Here is a 21,780-nt window from a genome sequence, read left to right on the forward strand (position 1 = left end):
CAACTCATTTAGAGCCTAAACGTAAAATTGTCAGATTTACCTTGTTGATCATAACAGCCCTGTGATTCTACAGTGTCCAATTATTAGAGGGATTTCTTGAAAGTTATTCTTGAAAATTAAAAAAAAAGAAAAGTCTTACAGACATCAAGAATCAGCATATGAACCTCAACAACGGTGACAAACAGCATATTCAGAAAAACGGATCAACTCTAAACATTAGAAAACAAGCTACTAAAAGTCACATAAAAAAACAAAAATAAAATAGTAAGAATAAAGGAAATTACTAAGACAATTCAGCTCATAATTAATTAATGCCGCAATGCATCATGGGAGCCATGGATGAATTTTGATTGGTGGCACCCAGAATGCACTGCAACATGCTTTTTTGATTGTCACTGTTGTTGAGATTCACAGGTTGATTCTTGATGTCTGTGTGTCTAAATACAAGACACTTTCCAAAGATTTTTGAGCAAACACCTTTTAAGAAGTCCCTTGGATTGCATTGGACATGCTGGAAATTCTACGCTAATGAATCACAGGACTGCTATAATCAACAATGTAAATCTAACTCAGAGATTTGGCTCTTAGCGAGTTCAGAGGTTTAGGAAAAGTTATATGCATATATATATATATATATATTCCTTTTTCTCGTTGCTTGTCTGTCTGTTGTAATTCAGTTACAGCAACTAAATAAAATTAGTCAAGAGCCCAACTAAAGCAAACGCTGAGCACTATAATGGTGACATAAAAATTGTGATTTTCATCTTTGGTGATTCTGCTCGTTAACATCAGGTGTCTTCAATAATGGCCAATCCTCACTTAATTAATCTCTTAATTATCTCATTACTTTAACTCTGCTTCAGTGTTAATTTAACACTCTTATTTTAACACTTTCACACTCTTGAGTGTGGTCTCACATGTACTCCCAGGAGAGTTAATTTAACTCTGGATTTTTTGCTGTGTACAGTTTACATTATTTCTGGGATTTATCATTTGTGTTTGTATATTTTTATATCATCAGGTTGCATCACTCTTGATACTTAAGAAAATATTACAGATCAATAGAGCATTGGATGGCAGGATTCAAGAGAAAGACCTCACCTTTATTCAGGAGTTAATTGAGGGAGTTGATACAGATGGCAAGGTATAAAATCTTATAAACTGCCATTTCATTCAATGGTCTGCATGTTATATTGTTAAGTAAGTTGAGTATTGGAGTTATTTTTATTTTTCCAGTGGAAAGCGAAGGGCAGGACTGTGGACAAGGCTTTCCTGTATGACATTGTGATAAATAAATGGAATGGCATTGATGTGTGTAGATGGGACTATTTTGCACGGTAAATCAATTATATTTTAAGAGGATGCTATTTTATAATTATATTAACTTTTCTAGAATAAAAAAAAAAAAAAAAGTATTACACTGAAAAATGCTTAAATTGTCATTTCTGATTCATTTCAAATATATTAATTCAGTCACTTCTTAATGAAAATTATAATAAAGGGTTACAGTGTTTTGTAAGATCTCGGTCCCTTTAGGGGGGTCCAGAGGGGCAAAGCATTAGTAACCAAAGATGTTCTCAAAGATGATACCAATCTGCACAAACCAATACAGTACTGAGAATCCCTTTAAATTCTCTCTTATTTTTCAGAGACTGTCATTACCTCGGTATCCCAAACAGCTTTGACCATCAACGCATGCTGAAATCTGCTCGGGTGTGTGAAGTCGAAGGGAGGAAACACATCTGCTTCAGAGACAAGGTACCATTTATTACACATCAGGATAACTGATTACTTTTGGTCTGTTTTGATATCGCAGCAGTGTCACACCCATATAACAAGAAAATTATGACTTTACTCATTCTGTGAAATATGATAATAAATAACCCATAGAAAAATATTTGTGTCATTGCTCATTCTGTTAGTAATTGCACTTTGAAACATTTCAGATGTAGATAAATATTCATCCTCCATTGCATTGGGGTTATGAAGAAGATTCAGATAATTTTTTCTTGTAGTCTCAATCAGTGATGAAACATAATAATAAAAAGTTCATACTATCATATTTGTCATTCAGTATTGAGTGATTTATCTGTTTCTCTCACAGGTGGCTGATAATGTTTATGACATGTTTCGAACCCAGTACACTCTGTACAGCCAGGCCTACCAGCACAAGATCGTCACCATCATTGAAAAAAAGTGGGGTTTTGTGTTTTTACTCAGTTTTTTTAAATGTTCTTGTTTTTTTTCCATATTGCACAAGTTACTTAGTGGTTCATATTATTTTGATTGGTATATTAGAATCACAGAAGCCCTCTCTGCAGCTGAAGACAAGATCACCAAGATCTCACCGTTTATTGAAACCTCTTCACGAGATGAAAGCCTGCAGAGGAGTATAAGTGGCACACGAAAGCGCATGAAAGCACTAGCGACTGACGAGGAAAGGGTTGCAAAGATGACCAAACTAACAGGTCAGTTTAAAACAAGAGTAAGGTTCATGAAGATGTAAATAAATGTGGTTTGGTGAATCTTAATCATGTACGGTGTACTTATTGTCATAATTTATGCTTGTTAGTTTTCACTTGACTTGACCAGCCAAAGAAAACAGTTCAGTCAAAAATGTTCACCCTCCCGTCAGATCACATCTTTGAGGAGATCTTGTACTCCACTGATGACAAGCTGAAAGATGCCCGGATGAAGCTTGAGGATGTTGTGAGGAGACACCTGCCGAAGTGTGTGGGAGAGACCAGAATAACGCAAGCTGAATACAAAGACAAACAGATCTTACAGGTAAAGGAGAGCTGAGGAAAACATGATAGGCTATCAGTTAATGACTGCACAATTAATGAACAGATTTCAGGCCAAGTTCAGTAGTGTTAACCCAGTCAACACGTGAGATCACGCGATGATCACAGTGATATCACACCATTCTCATACGGTGATCCTCACAGTGTGAGTAATATATGAACTCATTGTGAACTCAAAAAGATGAGCGGGGTTCTTATTTCTGTCAGACATCTACAAAAGCACTTATTGAGAATTAACAGAGATTTAGATGATGATGTTTTATTGTTTTGTTTGACGTTACCATCGTGGTGAGTAGTGTTTGCTTTAGTTGGGCTCTTGACCCTTGACTTTATAACATTATATTTTTTGGGGCTGCTGTAACTGTGTTTGTAAAGCACATTTGTTATGGCAAGGAAAACCAAAAAGAGACTAGATTTGGTATGCAGTCTTTGTGAGGAGTTATTAATCTGAAGTTTTTAATAATAGCGCTGTGATTATACAGCATAGGACCCAGCAGTGTCAAAATTGTTTATGAAAGATTTTAAAAGCATAATAAGACAAACATCTTGAACTACTGTGTCATTTAAACACAAAGAGAGACATCAAGAATCAGTGTATGAATCTCAACAATGGTGACAATCAAAAGCTGCACGCTGCAATGCATGCTGGGTACCTAGTCTCTGTGCAGTGAGTGCACTTTGACCTCACATTAGTATGAGCACACAGTGAGGGCGCTGTGAGGTTACACTTTTAGCTCACTGTTACCTCACATTGTGACCTCATCACGAGTATCCTGTGAGCTCATGGTGACATCACTGTGAGATCAAATTGTTGACTGGGAATGTAAGGTAGTGTGTACATGTGTATATACAACATTTGTTTCCTTGACACTCTTTTACTCTCATCTTGTGATGACAGAGGAAATCCCTGTTGTGCTTATCAATTTGTTTCTTTAAATAGGGTGTTAAACCATTTTGACAGTGAAATGTCAGAGGTTTCACTTTCATAAATCAGGCTTTAAAGGTGCCATAGAATGCATTGATATAATATTTTAAATTGTTCTCTGATATCTACATAGAAGGTATGTGGCTTAGGTAAGGGCAAAAAATCTCCAGAAACTGTTTTACATGTCCATTTACAACCCTAGGATTTGTCCCTAGAATGAAATGGTCTGTTATTGGCTTATTTCGAAGGGTCATAAATAAAATGTTGAGCTCTGCTCTGATTAGCTGTTTCACAGTGCGGCTTATTTCAGTAGCTCACGGGAAGGAAACACAGGGAGGAAAATCAGAGGCGGACAATCCAGGGGTCAGAAAGTAAAAGTCCTGCCATATTTTTGTTCCACCCATGAACTCTGCAGCTGATTTCACCAGAGGAGGAACCAACTCATTCCTTTCAAGTCACAAGCAAGTCTCAAGTCAAATCCCAAGTCCTCAAAGAGTTAAAGTTAATGAGATAATTAAGTGTCTAATTAAATTATGATTGTGCATTAATGATGAACACCTGCTATTATTGAGAATCACAGAGGATCAGATGTTGATGTTTTATTGGTTAAAATGATGCCACCATCATGGAGAGCAGTGTTTGCTTTAGTTGGGCTCTTGACCCTTTTAGTAAATCAAAGTAATTTGCTTTTGAGCAAGTGCAATATTGTTTCACAACAAACATTTGTGCATTGCTGAATCAAGAACTTGATGTAGCAGTTTAGTTTACACTTTCTGCTTTTAAATCATTTGAATGAGCATCATGAAGGTGTCTTGCTTTGGTTTATTGAGTGATATTCAGCTATTACTGAATTTCAGGAAAAAAAAGTCCTACCAAACAAATGCTACTGTAGTGATTACATATTAGGAGGAAGAACAGCATCAGCTCAGGCTTTTAGACATGAACACTTATCATATGATCCTCAACGGTGGTGACAATAATAATTCATACTGCAGTGCATGATGGGAGTTTTTACTATGGTCTTACCCAGCATACATTGCAGCATGAAGAATTTTGTTGGTTGTCACCATTGTTGAGATTCATATTCTGGTTCATTATGTCTGCGTGCGTCTAAATAGCAGAAGAGTTTATGTTTATATGCATTAAATACAGTCGATTTCAAATGAATTCATCATAGCTATTAGAACAACAAGTTCCTTGCACGCTATTTCACAAGATTGATTTTTCAAAACCTAAACATACAACACAAACAATAAGAAAACAAACAATCAGTACAGCTGTAAAAGCATGGTTGCTCATTGTGCAGCCCTGATCTCTTTACTTTACAGCAACACATGTAATGCTGCAAAGAGAGATCTAACACAGGAGTCAAAGGCCAAGAGCCCAACTAAAGCACACACTGATCTCCATGATGGTGGCATCATTTTAACCATTAAAACATTAATATCTGATCCTCTGTAATTCTCAATAACAGCAGGTGTTCATCACTAACGCACAATCATAATTTAATTAGACACTTAATTATCTCATTAACTTTAACTCTTTGAGGACTTGGGATTTGACTTGAGACTTGCTTGTGACTTGAAAGGAATGACTTGGTTCCTCCTCTGGTGAAATCAGCTGCTGAGTTCATGGGTGCAATAAACACATGGCAGGACTTTTACTTTCTGACCCCTGGATTGTCCGCCTCTGAGGAAAATATATATGTCAGTATTTTCTCTCGCAGTTATATCATCAGGTAATTATACTGTATATAAAATGCGGGCATCAGGGAGCCTTTCAAATGCACGATGGCTTTTTACTTTCACTTTCGCTTTGGAGATTCGCGATCGCACAAACTCTGTTTATACTATGGAGCGACAGTACTTGCCACACATTTTACAAGATCAGATGCTTGTCAGTGATGCTCAGGGTCTGTAAATCATTCACCATCATCCTCAGGCATCTCTCCTTACTCTGTTTATGTGGTAAGTGAAATCTCATGTACTGTAATGTAACAGGCTACCGCTAGCAAGGAGCTAACTGTGTCCCTTTAGTGGCTCGTGTTATTTTATTAGAACGCGTCATTTGCTTTCCGTGCCTTTCTGAATACAGACACCAATCCATCCCTGCACTTCCCAGTTTTGATGGGCTACTTGACATCACACATTCACAGAAACAAATTACTGACAGAAGGTAACTGAGTAATCGCACAAGCACTAAATTATCAACCATCATGCATCATCCCCAATAACATTTATTTCCATGATCTGCCATTTTCGCTGTTGTCCTCGCTTGTTTCCTCACAATACCTGCAGAACTTCTGATGGTTTGGCTGGCGGCTGGCCTAGAACATGAGTGGGTATATGCAAATGTCGTGGGCGTAACTATTAGTGATCCCGACTGTTATGTCACAGTCAGTGTTATGTAGTGATTCACCAATTTTTCATTGGTCTTTTTTATTCACGAGATTTACATAAGGAGGAGGAAACAATAGTGTTTGAGGCTCATGGTATGTCATTTCCATGTCGCTACAGAACTCTTATTATTCAACTATGCCAAGGTAAATACAGTTTTACATTCTATGAGACCTTTAAGATTTTATTTGGGCTTTGAAACTCTTGTCTCATGTTTCTCCTAAAGGTATTTTTTATCTCCGCTTGTGATGCTGTGCCAGGCCTGTTCTACAGCATCTGCTGCTTTTGACTCAGCACTAAATACTGTGTCTAATCATTATCTTGATGTAGGATGATGCACCATGTTTCTGTACACTTCCATTTTTTTTTTTTTTTACGAAGTCATTTCCAATCAGCATTACAGTACATGATTAGTGAGGATGAACTGGTCAATCATTATGATGGACTGTACAATATAATTACAATTTAGATTTAATATAATCCATGACTGCTGGTCTTCTTTTTTTTTTTTTTCTTGTCCTGTTTTTCTTCACTTTATTGTTCTTGTTTGTTTGACTTAAATCCCCATTTCTTCAGGATAACTGGAATGAAGCTGTGGACGAGTGGAACAAACTTCACCCAACTGTGTTCTTGGATAAAAATGATTTCAGTGTGGATGTATGTTAAGTTCAAAACTCAGTTTCCATTTGGATACTGATTATTATTTTTTAAAATCAATAATACACTTTATATAACACTTTTAAATCACTGTAATATTGTAAATCTGGCACAGACTATTCACCTGGACAACACTTACAAGGAGGCTGAAAACCCCATCAACAATGTCTATTTCTACAGGAAGAGAAACCCCACTGAAGCCTTCAAGATTAAGAAATATGAGGTACACAAACCACTGTGCTGCTTTATTACAAATGTATTATTAGATTATTTACAAATTGTATTTCTGAATTACAAATCACCCTGTGTTATCATTCAGTCTAGGGCTCAAGAAAATATTTGTAATGATACAGATCATCACATTATAAATGTCCCAGTTTTGATGGGCTACTTGACATCACACATTCACAGAAACAAATTACTGACAGAAGGTAACTGAGTAATCGCACAAGCACTAAATTATCAACCATCATGCATTTGCAACAGCGTTTTTTTTTTTTTTTTTTTATTGCAAAGTTATTTGTGAGCTAACCATTCTCTTTCACTGTCAGAAAACAATGTACAGAAATTTTACATGAAGTGGCATCCCAGTCAACAATTTGATCTCACAGTGATGTCACCATGAGCTCACAGGATACTCGTGATGAGGTCACAATGTGAGGTAACAGTGAGCTAAAAGTGTAACCTCACAGCGCCCTCACTGTGTGCTCATACTAATGTGAGGTCAAAGTGCACTCACTGCACAGAGACTAGGTACCCAGCATGCACTGCAGCATGAAGCTTTTGATTGTCACCATTGTTGAGATTCATACACTGTCATTTAAACACAAAGAGAAACATCAAGAATCAGAGTAGTTAATAATGTTTGTGTCTTGTGCTTTTATAATTTTTCATAAATGATTATGAAAGTGACGTGACTCGGAATTTGTGCTCTGCATTTAACCCATCCAAAGTGCACACACACACACCCGGAGCAGTGGGCAGCCATTTATGCTGCAGCGCAGTTGGGGGTTTGGTGCCTTGCTCAGGGGCACCTCCGTTGTGGTATTGAGAGCGTTGTACATTCACTCCCCCCCACCTACAATCCCTGCCGCCCCAAGACTTGAACTCACAACCTTTGGATTATAAGTCTGCCTCTCTAACCATTAGGCCACGACTTCCCAAGACCAAGACTGCATGTTGAATCTAGGTGATGACTCTGTTGTTATCATCAATAACAAACCAATATCATCTGGTTGCAGTCTCTTTTCGGATTTTTTTGCCATAACTGTGTTTGAGAAGCACATCTGTTACAACAGCCCCAAAAAATATAGTGTTATAAAGTCAAGGGTCAAGAGCCCAACTAAAGCAAACACTAATCACTATGATGGTAACATCAAACAAAACAATAAAACATCATCATCTAAATCTCTGTTAATTCTCAATAAGCACTTTTGAAGACGTCTGACAGAAATAAAGTCAGTCTGGTTAATAATGAGTGAAGCTGGTGATTCGTTTATTTCAGTTGATTTCATCGAAGGCTGTGTCTGGAAGTCAGTTGTATGTTTGGAGAAGGTTCTTATAACAGAAATCTGTTAGCTGGGCGTGCACTCATGAGCTCATCATGTGAGAGCACTGTGATATCTCTGTGATAGTGTTGAGGAACAGGAAGTAGAATGTCCCCCTGGTGACTGATATTTGAGCTGCCTCCTCTCAACCTGCTCAACATTTTGGGTTCACAATGAGATCATATATTACTCACACTGTGAGGATCACCGTATGAGAATGGTGTGGTGTCACTGTGATCATCGTGTGATATCACGTGTTGACTGGGATGTTTTCTTGTTACTGGGGCAAAAGCAATTATACTATATATACTTATTTAGTCAATTTGGGTAAGTCAAAGCAAGTTTCCTAGATCTGTAATTACTGATCAACATATTATGTTTGAATTTACATGTATCACAGGTATCCAGTCTGCTGCCGGAGGAGTTTACTGAATATGTTGGTCGGGTTTACTACACAAAAAACTCTGATGAGGAGGAGAAGGACGCTAAGGAGTGCTTCAAATGGTGGCGCCTTGGCATGGTGAGTGTTCATGTATGTTCATTGTTCATTGAGAGTGTTCAGTTTGTCACTGCTGCAGAACTGTCACACACACACAAGACACACAGAAATCACTGTATAATGTTGTTTGTAATCAACATGTTTTCATGGCTACACATATTTCCTCATCTTATATAAAACAAACATCCTCTCTTTTCTCTCTCATTTACAAGTATAAGATTCTGGTCTATGATGAGGAAGAATTGAAGGGGAACGAGCTCTTGATCACAAAGGACTGTGCATCTTTGGACTGCTGTGGTATAAAAGCAATCCGCTCATGTAAGGTGCTCAGTGGCGTCTGGAATCTCTATGTGTGTCCTAACTACAGTGAACTAGAGTACACACTGCAGCCGGAGAGAGAGTTTCGCAATCCTACAGAGTGGGGTGCCCTCGACCGCACTGCTCCTGCTCTGTCTCTTAGACATGAGCGAGAATAAAATCTGGCTATCCAGAAAAACTCCATCTATCCCTTGTTGCTCTTGTTCATCTTAAAAAGTAGGGCTGTCAATTCAAAAGATAATGTTTAATTATAATTTCAATAAAAATACTAAACATGTCTTGACTTGTATACATTCTCTATGGTGACTGAAGGTAAAGGAAGTGAATAGTGACTTATGGAAACATTAAGGTTCGTAGCCTGTTAGGACATAGAGATTTCTAAGAAATAAGACTTACAGATCATGACCTTTTTAAGTGTGATGATATGTGTGATAGACTCTGCAAACATGCAGAACAACATATGCTTAAGCATATAAACACACAAGGCTGATGGCACATCATTGTAATAATATAAACACGTACAGTACACATAAGGAGAGACTGTATTTTCTTTTGTTATTTAATTAACATTAACACAGACTGACACAGACAGAAGCAGGTATATTAAAAGCTGCTGTCACTTTAAGACCAATTGCACAGATCTGACACACATCAGATTTTCTCCCAACAGTTTACGTTCATTTAAATAATTTTATATTATCTCAGTTAAGACTGTGATGATGAGCTACCCTCTTGCCCAAAAAGCGAAGTCCAGCGGCCTGGGGGAAGGTGTTCTGCATGTCTGTCTTTTCTTGCGCTTCTGCAAAAAATCACTTGATTTATTAAAACGTTGGTTTCTAATTTAATTCTGACTCCTTTCTCATTTGAATCTGACTCCAGTTTCAAGTGTTTATTGAATACAAATTGCGATAGTAATTTTAAAAGCAGATCATAATGTTAGCTGTGTTACAATTTAAAAACCTGATTATTCTCACTCACTATACTTTAAATTATTTGTTCATTGGGGACCTAATGTCTCATTTGAGCCTTGCGGCGGGCGGAGTGCAGGTCTCACGATCACAAATTTGCCAGTCTGATGTTAGTCAGAGGGTGCAGGTAAACTAGTACCTAATTGTCTGCCGCCAACTGCTTGCTCTTGACAAAAAGTGTAGTTTACTTAGTCTTTCTCCCGTACATCTTGTTAGCACCAGTGATAGACAGAAATCAGAAGGTCTCCGATGACGTGCCTACTGTTCCGTTCATTTATGAGCCTTCAGTTTGACCTATCCTGGCTGTAGATTTGCGGTAACAAAAGCCTCCTCACAGGCTAATAGTCATAATGTTTTCAGCTAAAATAAATAAAGAAATAACATTTATTTTGGTATTACTATAGTAAATGTAGGCTATAGTAGGCTAACCGTGTTTTTTGGGCATTTTTTATTACCAGTTGTAGCTTATAACCACAGTTTTACTACAAATACCATGGTTAAACTACACTGTAAAACCCAACAAGTTAGGATAACTCAAACCGTTCGAGTAAACCGATTTCCTTAAAAACCTAACAAGTTAGGTTAACTCAAATCATTTGAGGCAACTGATTGCCATAAAACATTTAAGTTTCATAAAACTAACAGTTATGAGTACTCTGAACTTATTTCAGTTGAGTTCACTAAATAAGATATACATTGCAGTTAAGTAATTAAGTGATTAATTAAGTGCTGATTGAGCATTAGTGATGAACACCTGCTGTTAACAAACAGAATCACTGAATAAAAGAGAAACACAAGAAATACAACTGACTTCAGCCACAGCCTTAGATGAAATCAACTGAAATAAAATACTTTAAATCTCTCAAAATCTGATTAAACAACCCCACAAACAGCATCACCAGCTCCACTTATTAATAACCAGACTGACTTTATTTCTGTCAGACATCTACACAAGATCTTATTGAGAATTAACTAAGGTTTAGATGTTGATTTATTGTTTCATTTGAAGTAACCATGTTAGAGATCAGTGTCTGCTTTACTTGGGCTCTTGACCCTTGACTTCTGTGTTAGTTGTTTTTTTTTTTCTTTTCTCTGGCTGTTGTAGTCATGTGTTTCTCGAGCATATTTACTACAACTCAAAAGCCCCGAGGAAACGATCAGTAGTTGGTTGTTATATATTTATAGTGGCAATCAACTATTAATGAACTGATCTCGTTGAGAGTCTACTCTCTGATTAAACGGATGTTTTATTGATTATAGCAAAAGCGATTCTAAGAGCCAGTGGTTCTGTGACAATCAGTTTACAAAAAGGACTTTCTAAACAGTTTGTCCACAAAAAGTTTTAATCTATGGGAGAAATTATACTCACACAGACATCAAGAATCAGCTTATGAACCTCAACAATGGTGACCATTAAAAAAAAATAAATAAATAATAATAATTCTGCAATGCATGCTGGGTACTAGCACAAAACTTATCCATGGCTCCCAGCAAAAAATGGGTTCTATTGTCTTTATTTTTCCATAATAGTCTTATAGTTCTGTCAATAATTTGTTCATGAATCACATATTATTGTTTGTTCTCACTCTCTGTTATATAGGCCTGCGTGACAGAGTATAAAAGTTATAGGCCTACTAAAATATGCGGAAATCTTTTTTATACAGTTTAAAAATAAAAAGAAGAAAAACAATCCTGTCAGTCGGGGTTCTGTTAGCCAATAGACCCGTTATACCGGTTTTACAGTCAATCCTATGTCCAACAAATAAATACACACACGGTCAGGGACAAGGCATATTAACACATCCCTGGAGATAGATAGACCTAATGGCTAGACCTCCCATTCCGTTACAAGAGTGCTCGCTCGCTCTCTCTCTCTCTCTATGGAGACTTTTTTTGAGTGTTTTGTATTGTATCAGATGATGTGTGAAAAGCAACTAATAAAACATTTATTTTACCTGACTGAGGCGTCATTAGCGAGGTAAAGTCTTAATATAAATTTAATGTGTTTTTTTTATTATATATATATATATATATATATATATATATATATATATATATATATATTATTATTATTATTAGCCTATTGTAAACTTTAACTCTTTGAGGACTTGGGATTTGACTTGAGACTCGTTTGTGACTTGAAAGGAATGACTTGGTTCCTCCTTTGGTGAAATCAGCTGCTGAGTTCATGGGTGGAACAAAAATATGGCAGGATATTTACTTTCTGAACCCTGGATTGTCTGCCTCTGATTGCAATATCAGTAAATGATCTGATCATGAGAAACTAATCGAGAACAGAGTGCTTAAATGACCATTACAATCCAATTAACTCATAAAAATTCTTATATGATTGGCATGAGAATGTTATAAGTCCAAAGTCTTTATTGTCTTTCTTTTATTGATATTGTCCCTAAAATAATTTCCTCAATTAAAGTTTATTCGGAAAGGTTTCGTTTTACAGATTATACTGACATTTAGGATAAACAAAGTACTTATTACATTAATCCAAATAAACATGATGACTCTCAGTCCATTTTACATTTACACTGTTGTTGTTTTCGACCCTGTTTCGTCTATTCCGAGCTGCTTTATTCATTTAACCTGCTTCACTGGATTGACTTATATTACCACATAAAACCAAAGAAGGTTCATCTAGTATTTATGGGCAAAAGAAACCATGTCTTGTACAGTGCAAACTAAGTTGAGAGGACTTACAAAACTTGAAGAAACAAATTGCAAGCAAAGTACAAAATTGTACAGGTAACTTGTGTGTTTGTAAAGATTTAAATACAACTTGAATATTGTTTTCTCAATTAGTTAAACTGACACTTAAAGATTTAAATTAGGTGAACAACACAAAACCATAAAACTAAGGAACAAACCTTGAATGGCTTATATTTCTCAAATAAGTTTAAATAAAACATGTAAGTTGCTAATACAAAGAGTCCTCTGCATCAAGTCCCAGCATGCACTACGGATCCAATGGACATGTGAATTATTGCTTTATTGCTTTATTGTTGATGTTATTGCACTGATGTCACATATCTTTATGTACAAAATGAAATAAAATAGAGAGCATATATTGTAACCATGTGATGAGTTGACTGTCATTTTTGTTTGTGTGCTGGAAGTCAAGAACAAGAATTCAATATCTAAAGGTTTAGTGACCCCTTTTTTAATCTGCCTCGCAAATATTTTAGTGGGTTGTTGCATTATCCTCTGAACTGTGTGATTTCCAGATAGATGGTATTTTTATTATAAATTCCTGATGTATTTATCTGAAGGCAGGTTATCGCCTCACATTAGACTGTTATTAGTGAGGCTTATAAAGATAAAGACAAGACTAAATTACTATTAATCACTCAGAAACATGTTTACTGACTAATTCAAAAACAAAACAAAAATCATTGCATTAACATGAAGTGCATTCATGAAATGTACTCGTTTTATAGGCAAGCAGTTCCTTTAAATAAAGTGAAATATGTTAGATGTGGAATTGGGGACTGTTAGTATTGCGATATCAGTGAATGATCTGATAACGAGAAACTAATTGAGAACAGAATGCTTAAATGACCATTACAACCCAATTAACTCATAAAAATATTATATGATTGGCATGAGAATGTTATAAGTCCAAAGTCTTTATTGTCTTTCTTGGTAATAATAATAATAATAATAAGTTTTATTTATATAGCGCCTTTCCAGAGCTCAAGGACACTTTACAATAAACATCAGAAATGGGAGGAAAACATCGAACAATAAACAGAAAGAAAACAACATCAGAAATCCAAAGAGTAATATACAACATAAAACAAAGTAAACAGAGGTTAACTAAGAAAGATAACATTCTGAAAACAAGTGAGTTTTGAGCAGCGATTTAAATTCAGACAGGCTATTGGCAAGACAGAGTGATCTGGGTAGAGAGTTCCATAATTTAGGGGCAACAACACTGAACGATCTGCCCCCCATGGAAGAGAGGCGATATCGAGGGATGGTGAGAAGGCGAGAATCAGAGGACCGCAATGAACGTGGTGGAGAATAGGGGTGGAGCAGATTGCAGAGATAGTAAGGAGCCAGACCATTCAAGGCTTTAAAAGTAAGCAGGATAATTTTAAACTTGATGCGATAGGCCACTGGTAGCCAGTGCAGATCAGCTAGAATAGGGGTGATGTGGGCTGAACGCTTGGTGCGAGTGAGAATACGACGGCTGAGTTTTGAATATACTGTAATCTAGCAATAGTGGTAGCTGGCAAGCCAATGAAGAGGGCATTACAGTAATCGAGACGAGATGAGACAAAAGCGTGAATGAGAGTTTCTGCATCTTTGGTACTTATGAAAGGACGGAGCTGGACAATTCGTCGTAAGTGAAAAAATGCCAATTTAGAGAGAGAGTTAATATGATACTGAAATGAAAGAGATGGGTCAAACATAACACCGAGATTTCTGACGATACTAGATGGAGTGATTAGAGTGCCAGTAATATCACAAGTAAAGTCAGCGGGAACTTTGGTGGTAAGTGCAGGAGTACCAATGATGATGATCTCGGTTTTTTCCATATTTAGTTTCAGAAAATTAGAGTTAAGCCAAGTTTTAATATCCTGCACGCAAACAGAAATTTTGTCGATTTGGGTGGATAGGGAAGGCCTGCATGACGTGTAGATTTGGATGTCATCAGCATAAAATGATAGCTAAAGCCGTGACGCTGTAGTATCTGACCCAGTGGTAAAATGTAAATAATAAACAGCAAAGGCCCCAGAGCGGAACCCTGGGGGCGCCTTGTTTCAGGGGGCAGTAGGGGATCTGAAATCCCGAGCAGAAATGTAAAAGTGTCTATCATATAGATATGAAGAGAACCAGGAAAGAGCAGTACCAGATATACCCACAGCCGAAAGTCGAGAGATGAGTAAATCATGAGAGATAGTGTCAAAGGCAGAACTGAGGTCTAGTAACAGAAGTAACGATAGAGAGCCGGTATCGCAAGAGAGTAATAAATCATTAACTACCTTTACAAGGGCAGTTTCTGTACTATGTTTTGGACGGAAGCCTGACTGAAATGGATCAAAGAAATTATTTGCCACTAGGAAGGACCGAAGCTGGGCTGCTACAGTACTTTCAGTAATTTAGCAACAAATGGCAAGTTTGAAATGGGACGATAATTGGATAAAACTGACGGATCGAGATTGGGTTTTGAGAACCGGGTAACTGCAGCGATTTTAAGTGACTGAGGAAAAGTAGTAGTGACAAGCGAAGCATTTATGAAATGAGAGATAGGTGCAGAAATTACCGAATGACACTGTTTTAAGAGAAGTAGGAGCTGGGTCTAGTCGACAGGTAGAGGAGTTGGATTTCGAAATAAGCTCAGAGACAGAGGAAGGATTAGTAAGAGAGAAGTAGGATAGGGAATGACCAGAGGATTAGGCTCAAAGTTAAAGTTGATAGTGCTGTTCGAAAAGCCCTGGTGGACGGCAGCCGTCTTGTCTAGAAGATGATTTAGAAAGGAGTAGCAGAATTCAGCTGAACCTGCAGTATCATTAGGTGGGAGTTTGGTAAGTTTATTTACTGTGTCGAATAGTGCTTTTGGTCTGTTACTAGCTTTATTAATCATGGCAGAAACAAAACTAGAGCGTGCTAAGTGTAAGGCAGATTTGTAATTTTGAGATGTTCAAGAAAGGCTTGGTGATGAACAGTGAGGCCAGTTTTCCTATAGAGACGTTCAAGCCGTCGACCGGAGCTCTTGAGGATGTGAAGGTCGGGGGTAAACCAGGGAGAAGTATGAGTAGAAGGAACAGTTCTAGTCTTAACAGGAGCATGTACAGACAAAATATCAGATAATATGGAGTTAAAATTTGAAAGAATCAGTGAAGGAGAAGATAAATCAAAAACATCAGAAAGATTAGAGGAAGCAATAGAGGAACAAAATGATGTGGCGTCAACATTATTACAATTACGGTAGGATATAACAGTCTTTGCAGATTTATCATGTATAGGCAAACTAAAGTGAAAGTCTATGAGTTTATGATCAGAGATACCAGTATCAGAGGAAGAGATGGAACAAATACCAACACCTGAGGTACAGATCAAATCAAGGATATGACCATGAGAATGAGTAGGAAAATTAACATGCTGAGACAAACTAAAACAATCAAAACAGACAGTAGTTGAGTGGTGTTAGAGCAAACAACATCAACATGTATATTAAAGTCACCAAGCAGAAGAACAGGAGAAGACATGGAGCAGGCAAGGGTTAACAGTTCACTAAGTTGGGAAAAAAAGTTTGAAAATGCTTTGGGAGGACGATAGAGTAGAATGATAGTAAGAGAGTCAGCCTTCAGAACCATATATTCAAATGTATCGGTGTCGTGGAAGTCGAGTTGTGTGATACGGAGATTATCACGGTAGATGACAGCGAGACCACCCCCTTTACCATGCAGTCGTGGCCTGGACAACTGCTTATATCCATATGGCGTGAGTATGTTTAACTGCAGGAAGTCATCAGTAATGTGGTAACACTTTATTTCGATAGTCAACTTTAGATATTCTACTAACAGTAAGTAACTTTGTGACTACATGTCGACTAGCAGTCATTAGAGTATTAGTAGACTGTCTGCTTAATATCTTCTAACACTTTATTTTGATGGGTCCACAACATACTACATACTGACTATCAGAAACTTTGCAAGTACATGTCAACTTACTCTACTAACCCTAAATCTACCCTACTGAGAGTTAGTAGACATGTAGTTGCATATTAATGAGAATTAGTTGACATGTCGTTACAAAGTTACTTATATGTTAGTAGAATGTCTAAAGTGGACTATCGAAATAAAGTGTAACCTCTTTCTTTTATTGATATTGCCCCTAAAGGAATTTACTCAATGTTTATTCGGAAAGGTTTCGTTTTACAGATTTTACTAACATTCAGGATAAACAAAGTACTTATTACATTAATTCAAATAAACATGATGACTCTCAGTCCATTTTACATTTACAGTGTTGTTGTTTTGGAACCTGTTTCACAAATATTGATAATAGGTACATTTTTAAGTACAGTAGTCTGTCAAAATGAACACTTTAAGTTATTAAAACCATTCATTTGAATAAATAAAAAACTTTAAAGTTTAACACCCTAAAAATATAATACATTCATGTGAAACAAACCAAAACTTTGTATTGCTCTTCATTAAAAATAAAAAACAATTGTATTACAAAAACAATAAAACCCCAGTCAACAATTTGATCTCACAGTGATGTCACCATGAGGTCACAGGATACTCGTGATGAGGTCACAATGTGAGGTAACAGTGAGCTAAAAGTGTAACCTCACTGTGTGCTCATACTAATGTGAGGTCAAAGTGCACTCACTGCACAGAGACTAGGTACCCAGCATGCATTGCAGCATGAAGCTTTTGATTGTCACCGTTGTTGAGATTCATACACTGATTCTTGATGTCTTGATGACACAGTAGTTCAAAATCTTTGTGTCTTATCATGCTTTTAAAATCTTTCATAAGCGATTGTCACTGCTGGGTCCTACGCTGTATAATCACAAAGCTACTATAAAAACTTTAGATTAATGACTCCTCACAAAGACTACATAATGAATCTAGGTGATGGTTGCGCTGTTATCGTCAGTAACAAACCAATATCACCTGGTTGCAGTCTCTTTTTGGTTTTTCTTGCCATAATAAATGTGCCTTTCAAACACAGTTACAGCAGCCCCAAAAAATATAATGCTATAAAGTAAAGGGTCAAGAGCCCAACTAAAGCAAACACTACTCACCACGATGGTAACGTCAAACAAAACAATAAAACATCATCATCTAAATCTCTGTTCATTCTCAATAAGCGCTTTTGTAGATGTCTAACACCCCCCTCCTGTTCAACATTTTGAGTTCACAATGAGTTCATATATTACTCACACTGTGAGTATCACCAGATGAGAATGGTGTGATGTCACTGTGATCATCGCGTGATCTCACGTGTTGACTGGGAATACATCTATTTTTAAATTATTATTAAAATGAATGTGTTAATATGTTTACCCTAATTTAATTATTTGCATTCATTGTCTCCTCTAAATAAAGTGCTATGTTGAGTATCAGCACACATGAAAAGTCAATGAACTGAACTGATCAACTATAAAAAGCTGAAGCAAAACATGTTTTGATGAAAATATAAATTGCATAATCTCACATCTATGCAACTACCAGGAAATCATATTATTATTATTATTACATTTAACAACTTTAATTCAGCCTTGTCTTATTCTGTTGTCAATCAACAAGCTGGTTTAAAGATCATCCTATCATTTATGACCCATTTTTAATGTCTATTTGACAGAGACTGTCATCACCTGGGCATCCGAAACAGCTTTGATCATCAGCGTCTGCTGAAGTTTGCTCGAGTCTGTGAAGTGAACGGGAGAAATCACATCTGCTTCAGAGATAAGGTGCCTCATACAATGATCACACTATTCCCTGAAGCCACTTGATGAGCAAAGCAATTTACCTAAAGCACAGGATAAAGCTGTTCTGCTGGTCTGATGATTTCTACATGTGAGATTTAATGTAAGCATTGCATCTGATGTCTGTGTGTCTAACAGGAGGCTGATAATGTTTATGACATGTTTCGCACCCGATACACTCTTCATCGTCAGGCCTATCAGCACAAGATCTGCAACATCATTGAAGACATGTGAGTTTCTCTTTAAAGGAAGTGGATGTGGATATAAAACACATAGATATCAGCAGTGAATGTGATTATCCATGATCAGACATTATTTAAAATCCTGCATCACTTGTTCTTCTTTTACAGGACCTTAAATTCAGCATTAGGTAACTGACTGAGCTCCTTACGCATGTTTGAAACACTAACTGTTCTGTGTGTTAGGCTTGCAGAAGCGCTCGTACGAGCTGATCGTGATCTTCATGAAGGAAAACCTGAAGACATGCTGATGATTTCTGAAGCTATAAAGACAGTAGAGGACTACAGCAAACTCACAGGTCAGCTGAACCACCACAAAACAAAAAAGAAGAATTATGGTACATTTTACCTGTAGTACATCTTGAATAAAGCAATATAAACACATCTTTTTTGAGATTTGTGGTAATTTGTCTAAAAACAAACAAAAATATTATTATTAATATTTGTATGATTATTTGCTTATAAAACATTATCAGAAAAGCCTATTTTGATGATAATAATAAATCTTCTGTTGTTTTGTCATAGATGAGATCTTTGAGCAGATCTTGTCCTCCACTGCTGATAATCTGAAGGAATCCAGAGACATCTTGAACAAGATCATCAGAAGAAAACTGCCAAAGTTTGTTGGAGAAGCTCGTCTGACTGAGAACAAATCAAAGGTGACTGAAAAACACTGGTTTAGTGTTTGACTGATATTACCAATATAAAAAAAAAACATGCCTTACCATGTATTTAAATAAATTATAGATCAGACGATGAACATAAAATCACAAGGAGTCAGTCCAAATATCATTATAAACATGATCTTTTAAACTCTGGGGTCCAAAACTATATATTTTGCATGGAATCACAACACAATCCAGTAACTGACTAACTCTCTCAAATCAGGAAGAGCTGACACAAACATGGAAGGCAGCTGTACAAAACTACGAACCTACAGACCCGACTGTTTCTCTGAACGCTGAAGATTTCTCAGTTTATGTAAGTTATGTTGTATTTCACTGCTGATTTGCAAACTAGATTGCAGGTGTTTAGATGCATGTTTTTGCACTGCAATAAGATGCTCAGCTGTTTACTGAATTCACCCCGTCATCTCTGCCTCATGTCCTCATAAACCATTTCATCTCTTACTCAGGTGGTTGATCTGGATCACGGCATGAAGGACAAAAACCCCATTGATAACGTCTATTTCTACAGCAAGAGGAAACCCAATGAAGCTTCTGCCATTAACGATTATCAGGTACCCGTCACATTTAACCATTATATCTCAGATCATTATTTCAGATTAGAAGTATGAATCATAATTTGATAAAGTAGGTGTGATACATTTCTCACTAAAGTACTTTTTGTAAACGATGCAGGACCTTAAATCTATGTATTGTTTGAATGCTGAACTGAAGTTTGTAGTGTAGCTCATTTACTCCTCACAATAGAAACTCATTTGTCTTTTCTGTCAGCTCTCCAGTTTCCTGCCAGAGAAGTTTAATGAAGAGCTGGTCAGAGTTTACTACAAAATAACTGATGGGAATAAAGAGAAGGAGAAGAAGAAAGTGGAGGAGGCTGAGAAGTGCTTTCAGAAATGGTGTAAATCCAAATTTGGAATCCAGTAATGTGTATTTGGTTTATAATATATGATATTTAAGGTTGTGTCTGCACAATCAGTTTGTGTCTGTAATTTCACTGATTGTTTAATGAATAAACTACAGGGGCAGTTTATCAAATAAACCTTTTTCACATTCATGTTACTAAACAAACATGCAGACAGAAAATTAACTATAATGGAAAATAAATTACAGGAGTAGTATTGGTCGTATGAGATTTGCAAATAATTTAAGCACACTTTCATTCGATGAGTGAAAGACTTGTCACTGTAAGGCATAAAGTGTGACCAGCAGAGGTCTCTATTCTTATAATCTGGGCTTTTTTTTTTTTGGTAAAGGTTTCCCTGAGTCACTTTGCACCTGTGTTTATAACGCTCTGTCTGATACTGAACGTTGAATCAATCATACTGTGATCTTAAGAATCAGTTTCAGATGAATTCTTAGTTTAGTTTGTTTTGCATTTGTTGGTTTAAATCACAAATTTATGTGTCTAGATGAATGCTGGAAGAAATTACTGGAGTTGCCTTTTAAACAGCCATTAACAAGTTTATGTGAGATAAAAGTCATTATTTTTGCATAAAAAAATCACAATTATGACATGCTAAATTGTAATTATGAGATTGAAATTGACATGCAAGGTTGAAATTATGATAAAAAATATTGATATACAAAGTTGAAGTGGTGAGATAAATCATAATTACAGTATGAGATAAATTAAATTATATGTCTGTGTTATAGTTGTGCCATAAAAAGTCAATTTATATCAATAAAATATCAACATCTAAACCTCTGTAATTCTCAATAAGAGCTTCTCTAGACGTCTGACAGAAATAATGTCAGTCTGGTTAGTAATGAGTGAAGCTGGTGATGTTGTTTGTGGAGTTGTTTAATCCTCCTCTGTTGAGATCTTCAGAGATTTAATGTGTTTTATTTCAGTTGATTTTATCTAAGGCTGTGGCTGGAAGTCACTTGTAGTTCTTATACCTCAACTAACTGAACTTTATCTTCCCAGGCAAACTTCAGCCAAAGAAAAAATGCTCAAAAAGCAAAACCATCCCAGTCAACAATTTGATCTCACAGTGATCTCACCATGAGCTCACAGGATACTCGTGATGAGGTCACAATGTGAGGTAACAGTGAGCTAAAAGTGTAACCTCACAGCGCCCTCACTGTGAGCTCATACTAATGGGAGGTCAAAGTGCACTCACTGCACAGAGACTAGGTACCCAGCATGCATTGCAGCATGAAGCTTTTGACTGTCACCATTGTTGAGATTCATACACCGATTCTTGATGTCTCTCTTTGTGTTTAAACAACACAGTGATTTGAAATATTTGTGTTTTATGCTTTTAAAATCCTTCA

At 36.6% G+C, this 21,780-nt stretch overlaps 3 protein-coding genes across 5 annotated transcripts in view; all 3 read left to right on the forward strand.

Annotated features, from left to right (window-relative positions):
• LOC131544542 (uncharacterized) overlaps nt 1-12,073 on the forward strand; it is a 71,774-nt gene extending 59,701 nt beyond the window's left edge. For 2 of the 3 annotated variants that reach the window (XM_058782842.1, XM_058782848.1), the window contains 10 exons: nt 1,022-1,144; nt 1,237-1,337; nt 1,650-1,758; nt 2,105-2,196; nt 2,299-2,468; nt 2,636-2,787; nt 6,702-6,782; nt 6,898-7,005; nt 8,730-8,849; nt 9,041-12,073. In XM_058782842.1, coding sequence (XP_058638825.1) covers nt 1,022-1,144; nt 1,237-1,337; nt 1,650-1,758; nt 2,105-2,196; nt 2,299-2,468; nt 2,636-2,787; nt 6,702-6,782; nt 6,898-7,005; nt 8,730-8,849; nt 9,041-9,304 — 1,320 coding nt within the window. In that variant the 3' untranslated portion in view covers nt 9,305-12,073. The remainder of the gene's footprint in view (nt 1-1,021; nt 1,145-1,236; nt 1,338-1,649; nt 1,759-2,104; nt 2,197-2,298; nt 2,469-2,635; nt 2,788-6,701; nt 6,783-6,897; nt 7,006-8,729; nt 8,850-9,040) is intronic. The other variant, XM_058782857.1, reaches the window with a different exon arrangement.
• Nucleotides 12,074-18,415: 6,342 nt separating this feature from the next.
• Nucleotides 18,416-19,506, forward strand: LOC131536393 (deoxynucleoside triphosphate triphosphohydrolase SAMHD1-like). Its single transcript, XM_058769278.1, has 4 exons — nt 18,416-18,563; nt 18,717-18,808; nt 19,004-19,116; nt 19,343-19,506. The coding sequence occupies exons 2-4, from the start codon at nt 18,738-18,740 to the stop codon at nt 19,504-19,506; spliced, it is 348 nt and encodes a 115-aa protein (XP_058625261.1). The 5' UTR covers nt 18,416-18,563; nt 18,717-18,737.
• A 171-nt stretch (nt 19,507-19,677) lies between these two features.
• Nucleotides 19,678-20,459, forward strand: LOC131544559 (deoxynucleoside triphosphate triphosphohydrolase SAMHD1-like). Its single transcript, XM_058782872.1, has 3 exons — nt 19,678-19,798; nt 19,953-20,057; nt 20,275-20,459. The coding sequence occupies exons 2-3, from the start codon at nt 19,974-19,976 to the stop codon at nt 20,425-20,427; spliced, it is 237 nt and encodes a 78-aa protein (XP_058638855.1). The 5' UTR covers nt 19,678-19,798; nt 19,953-19,973; the 3' UTR covers nt 20,428-20,459.
• Nucleotides 20,460-21,780: the final 1,321 nt, after the last annotated feature.

The sequence above is a fragment of the Onychostoma macrolepis genome, chromosome 01 (genome assembly GCF_012432095.1).
Source record: "Onychostoma macrolepis isolate SWU-2019 chromosome 01, ASM1243209v1, whole genome shotgun sequence".
NCBI lineage: Eukaryota > Metazoa > Chordata > Actinopteri > Cypriniformes > Cyprinidae > Onychostoma > Onychostoma macrolepis.

What these genes read in the sequence shown, in the direction of transcription:
- LOC131544559 (XM_058782872.1), top strand. Translation starts at nt 19,974, where the DNA reads ATGAAGGACAAAAACCCCATTGATAACGTCTATTTCTACAGCAAGAGG. An exon ending in CTGCCATTAACGATTATCAG is followed by an intron (nt 20,058 to 20,274) that starts GTACCCGTCACA and finishes CTTTTCTGTCAG; the next exon opens with CTCTCCAGTTTCCTGCCAGA.
- LOC131536393 (XM_058769278.1), top strand. Translation starts at nt 18,738, where the DNA reads ATGTTTCGCACCCGATACACTCTTCATCGTCAGGCCTATCAGCACAAG. An exon ending in TGCAACATCATTGAAGACAT is followed by an intron (nt 18,809 to 19,003) that starts GTGAGTTTCTCT and finishes TCTGTGTGTTAG; the next exon opens with GCTTGCAGAAGCGCTCGTAC. An exon ending in GGACTACAGCAAACTCACAG is followed by an intron (nt 19,117 to 19,342) that starts GTCAGCTGAACC and finishes GTTTTGTCATAG; the next exon opens with ATGAGATCTTTGAGCAGATC.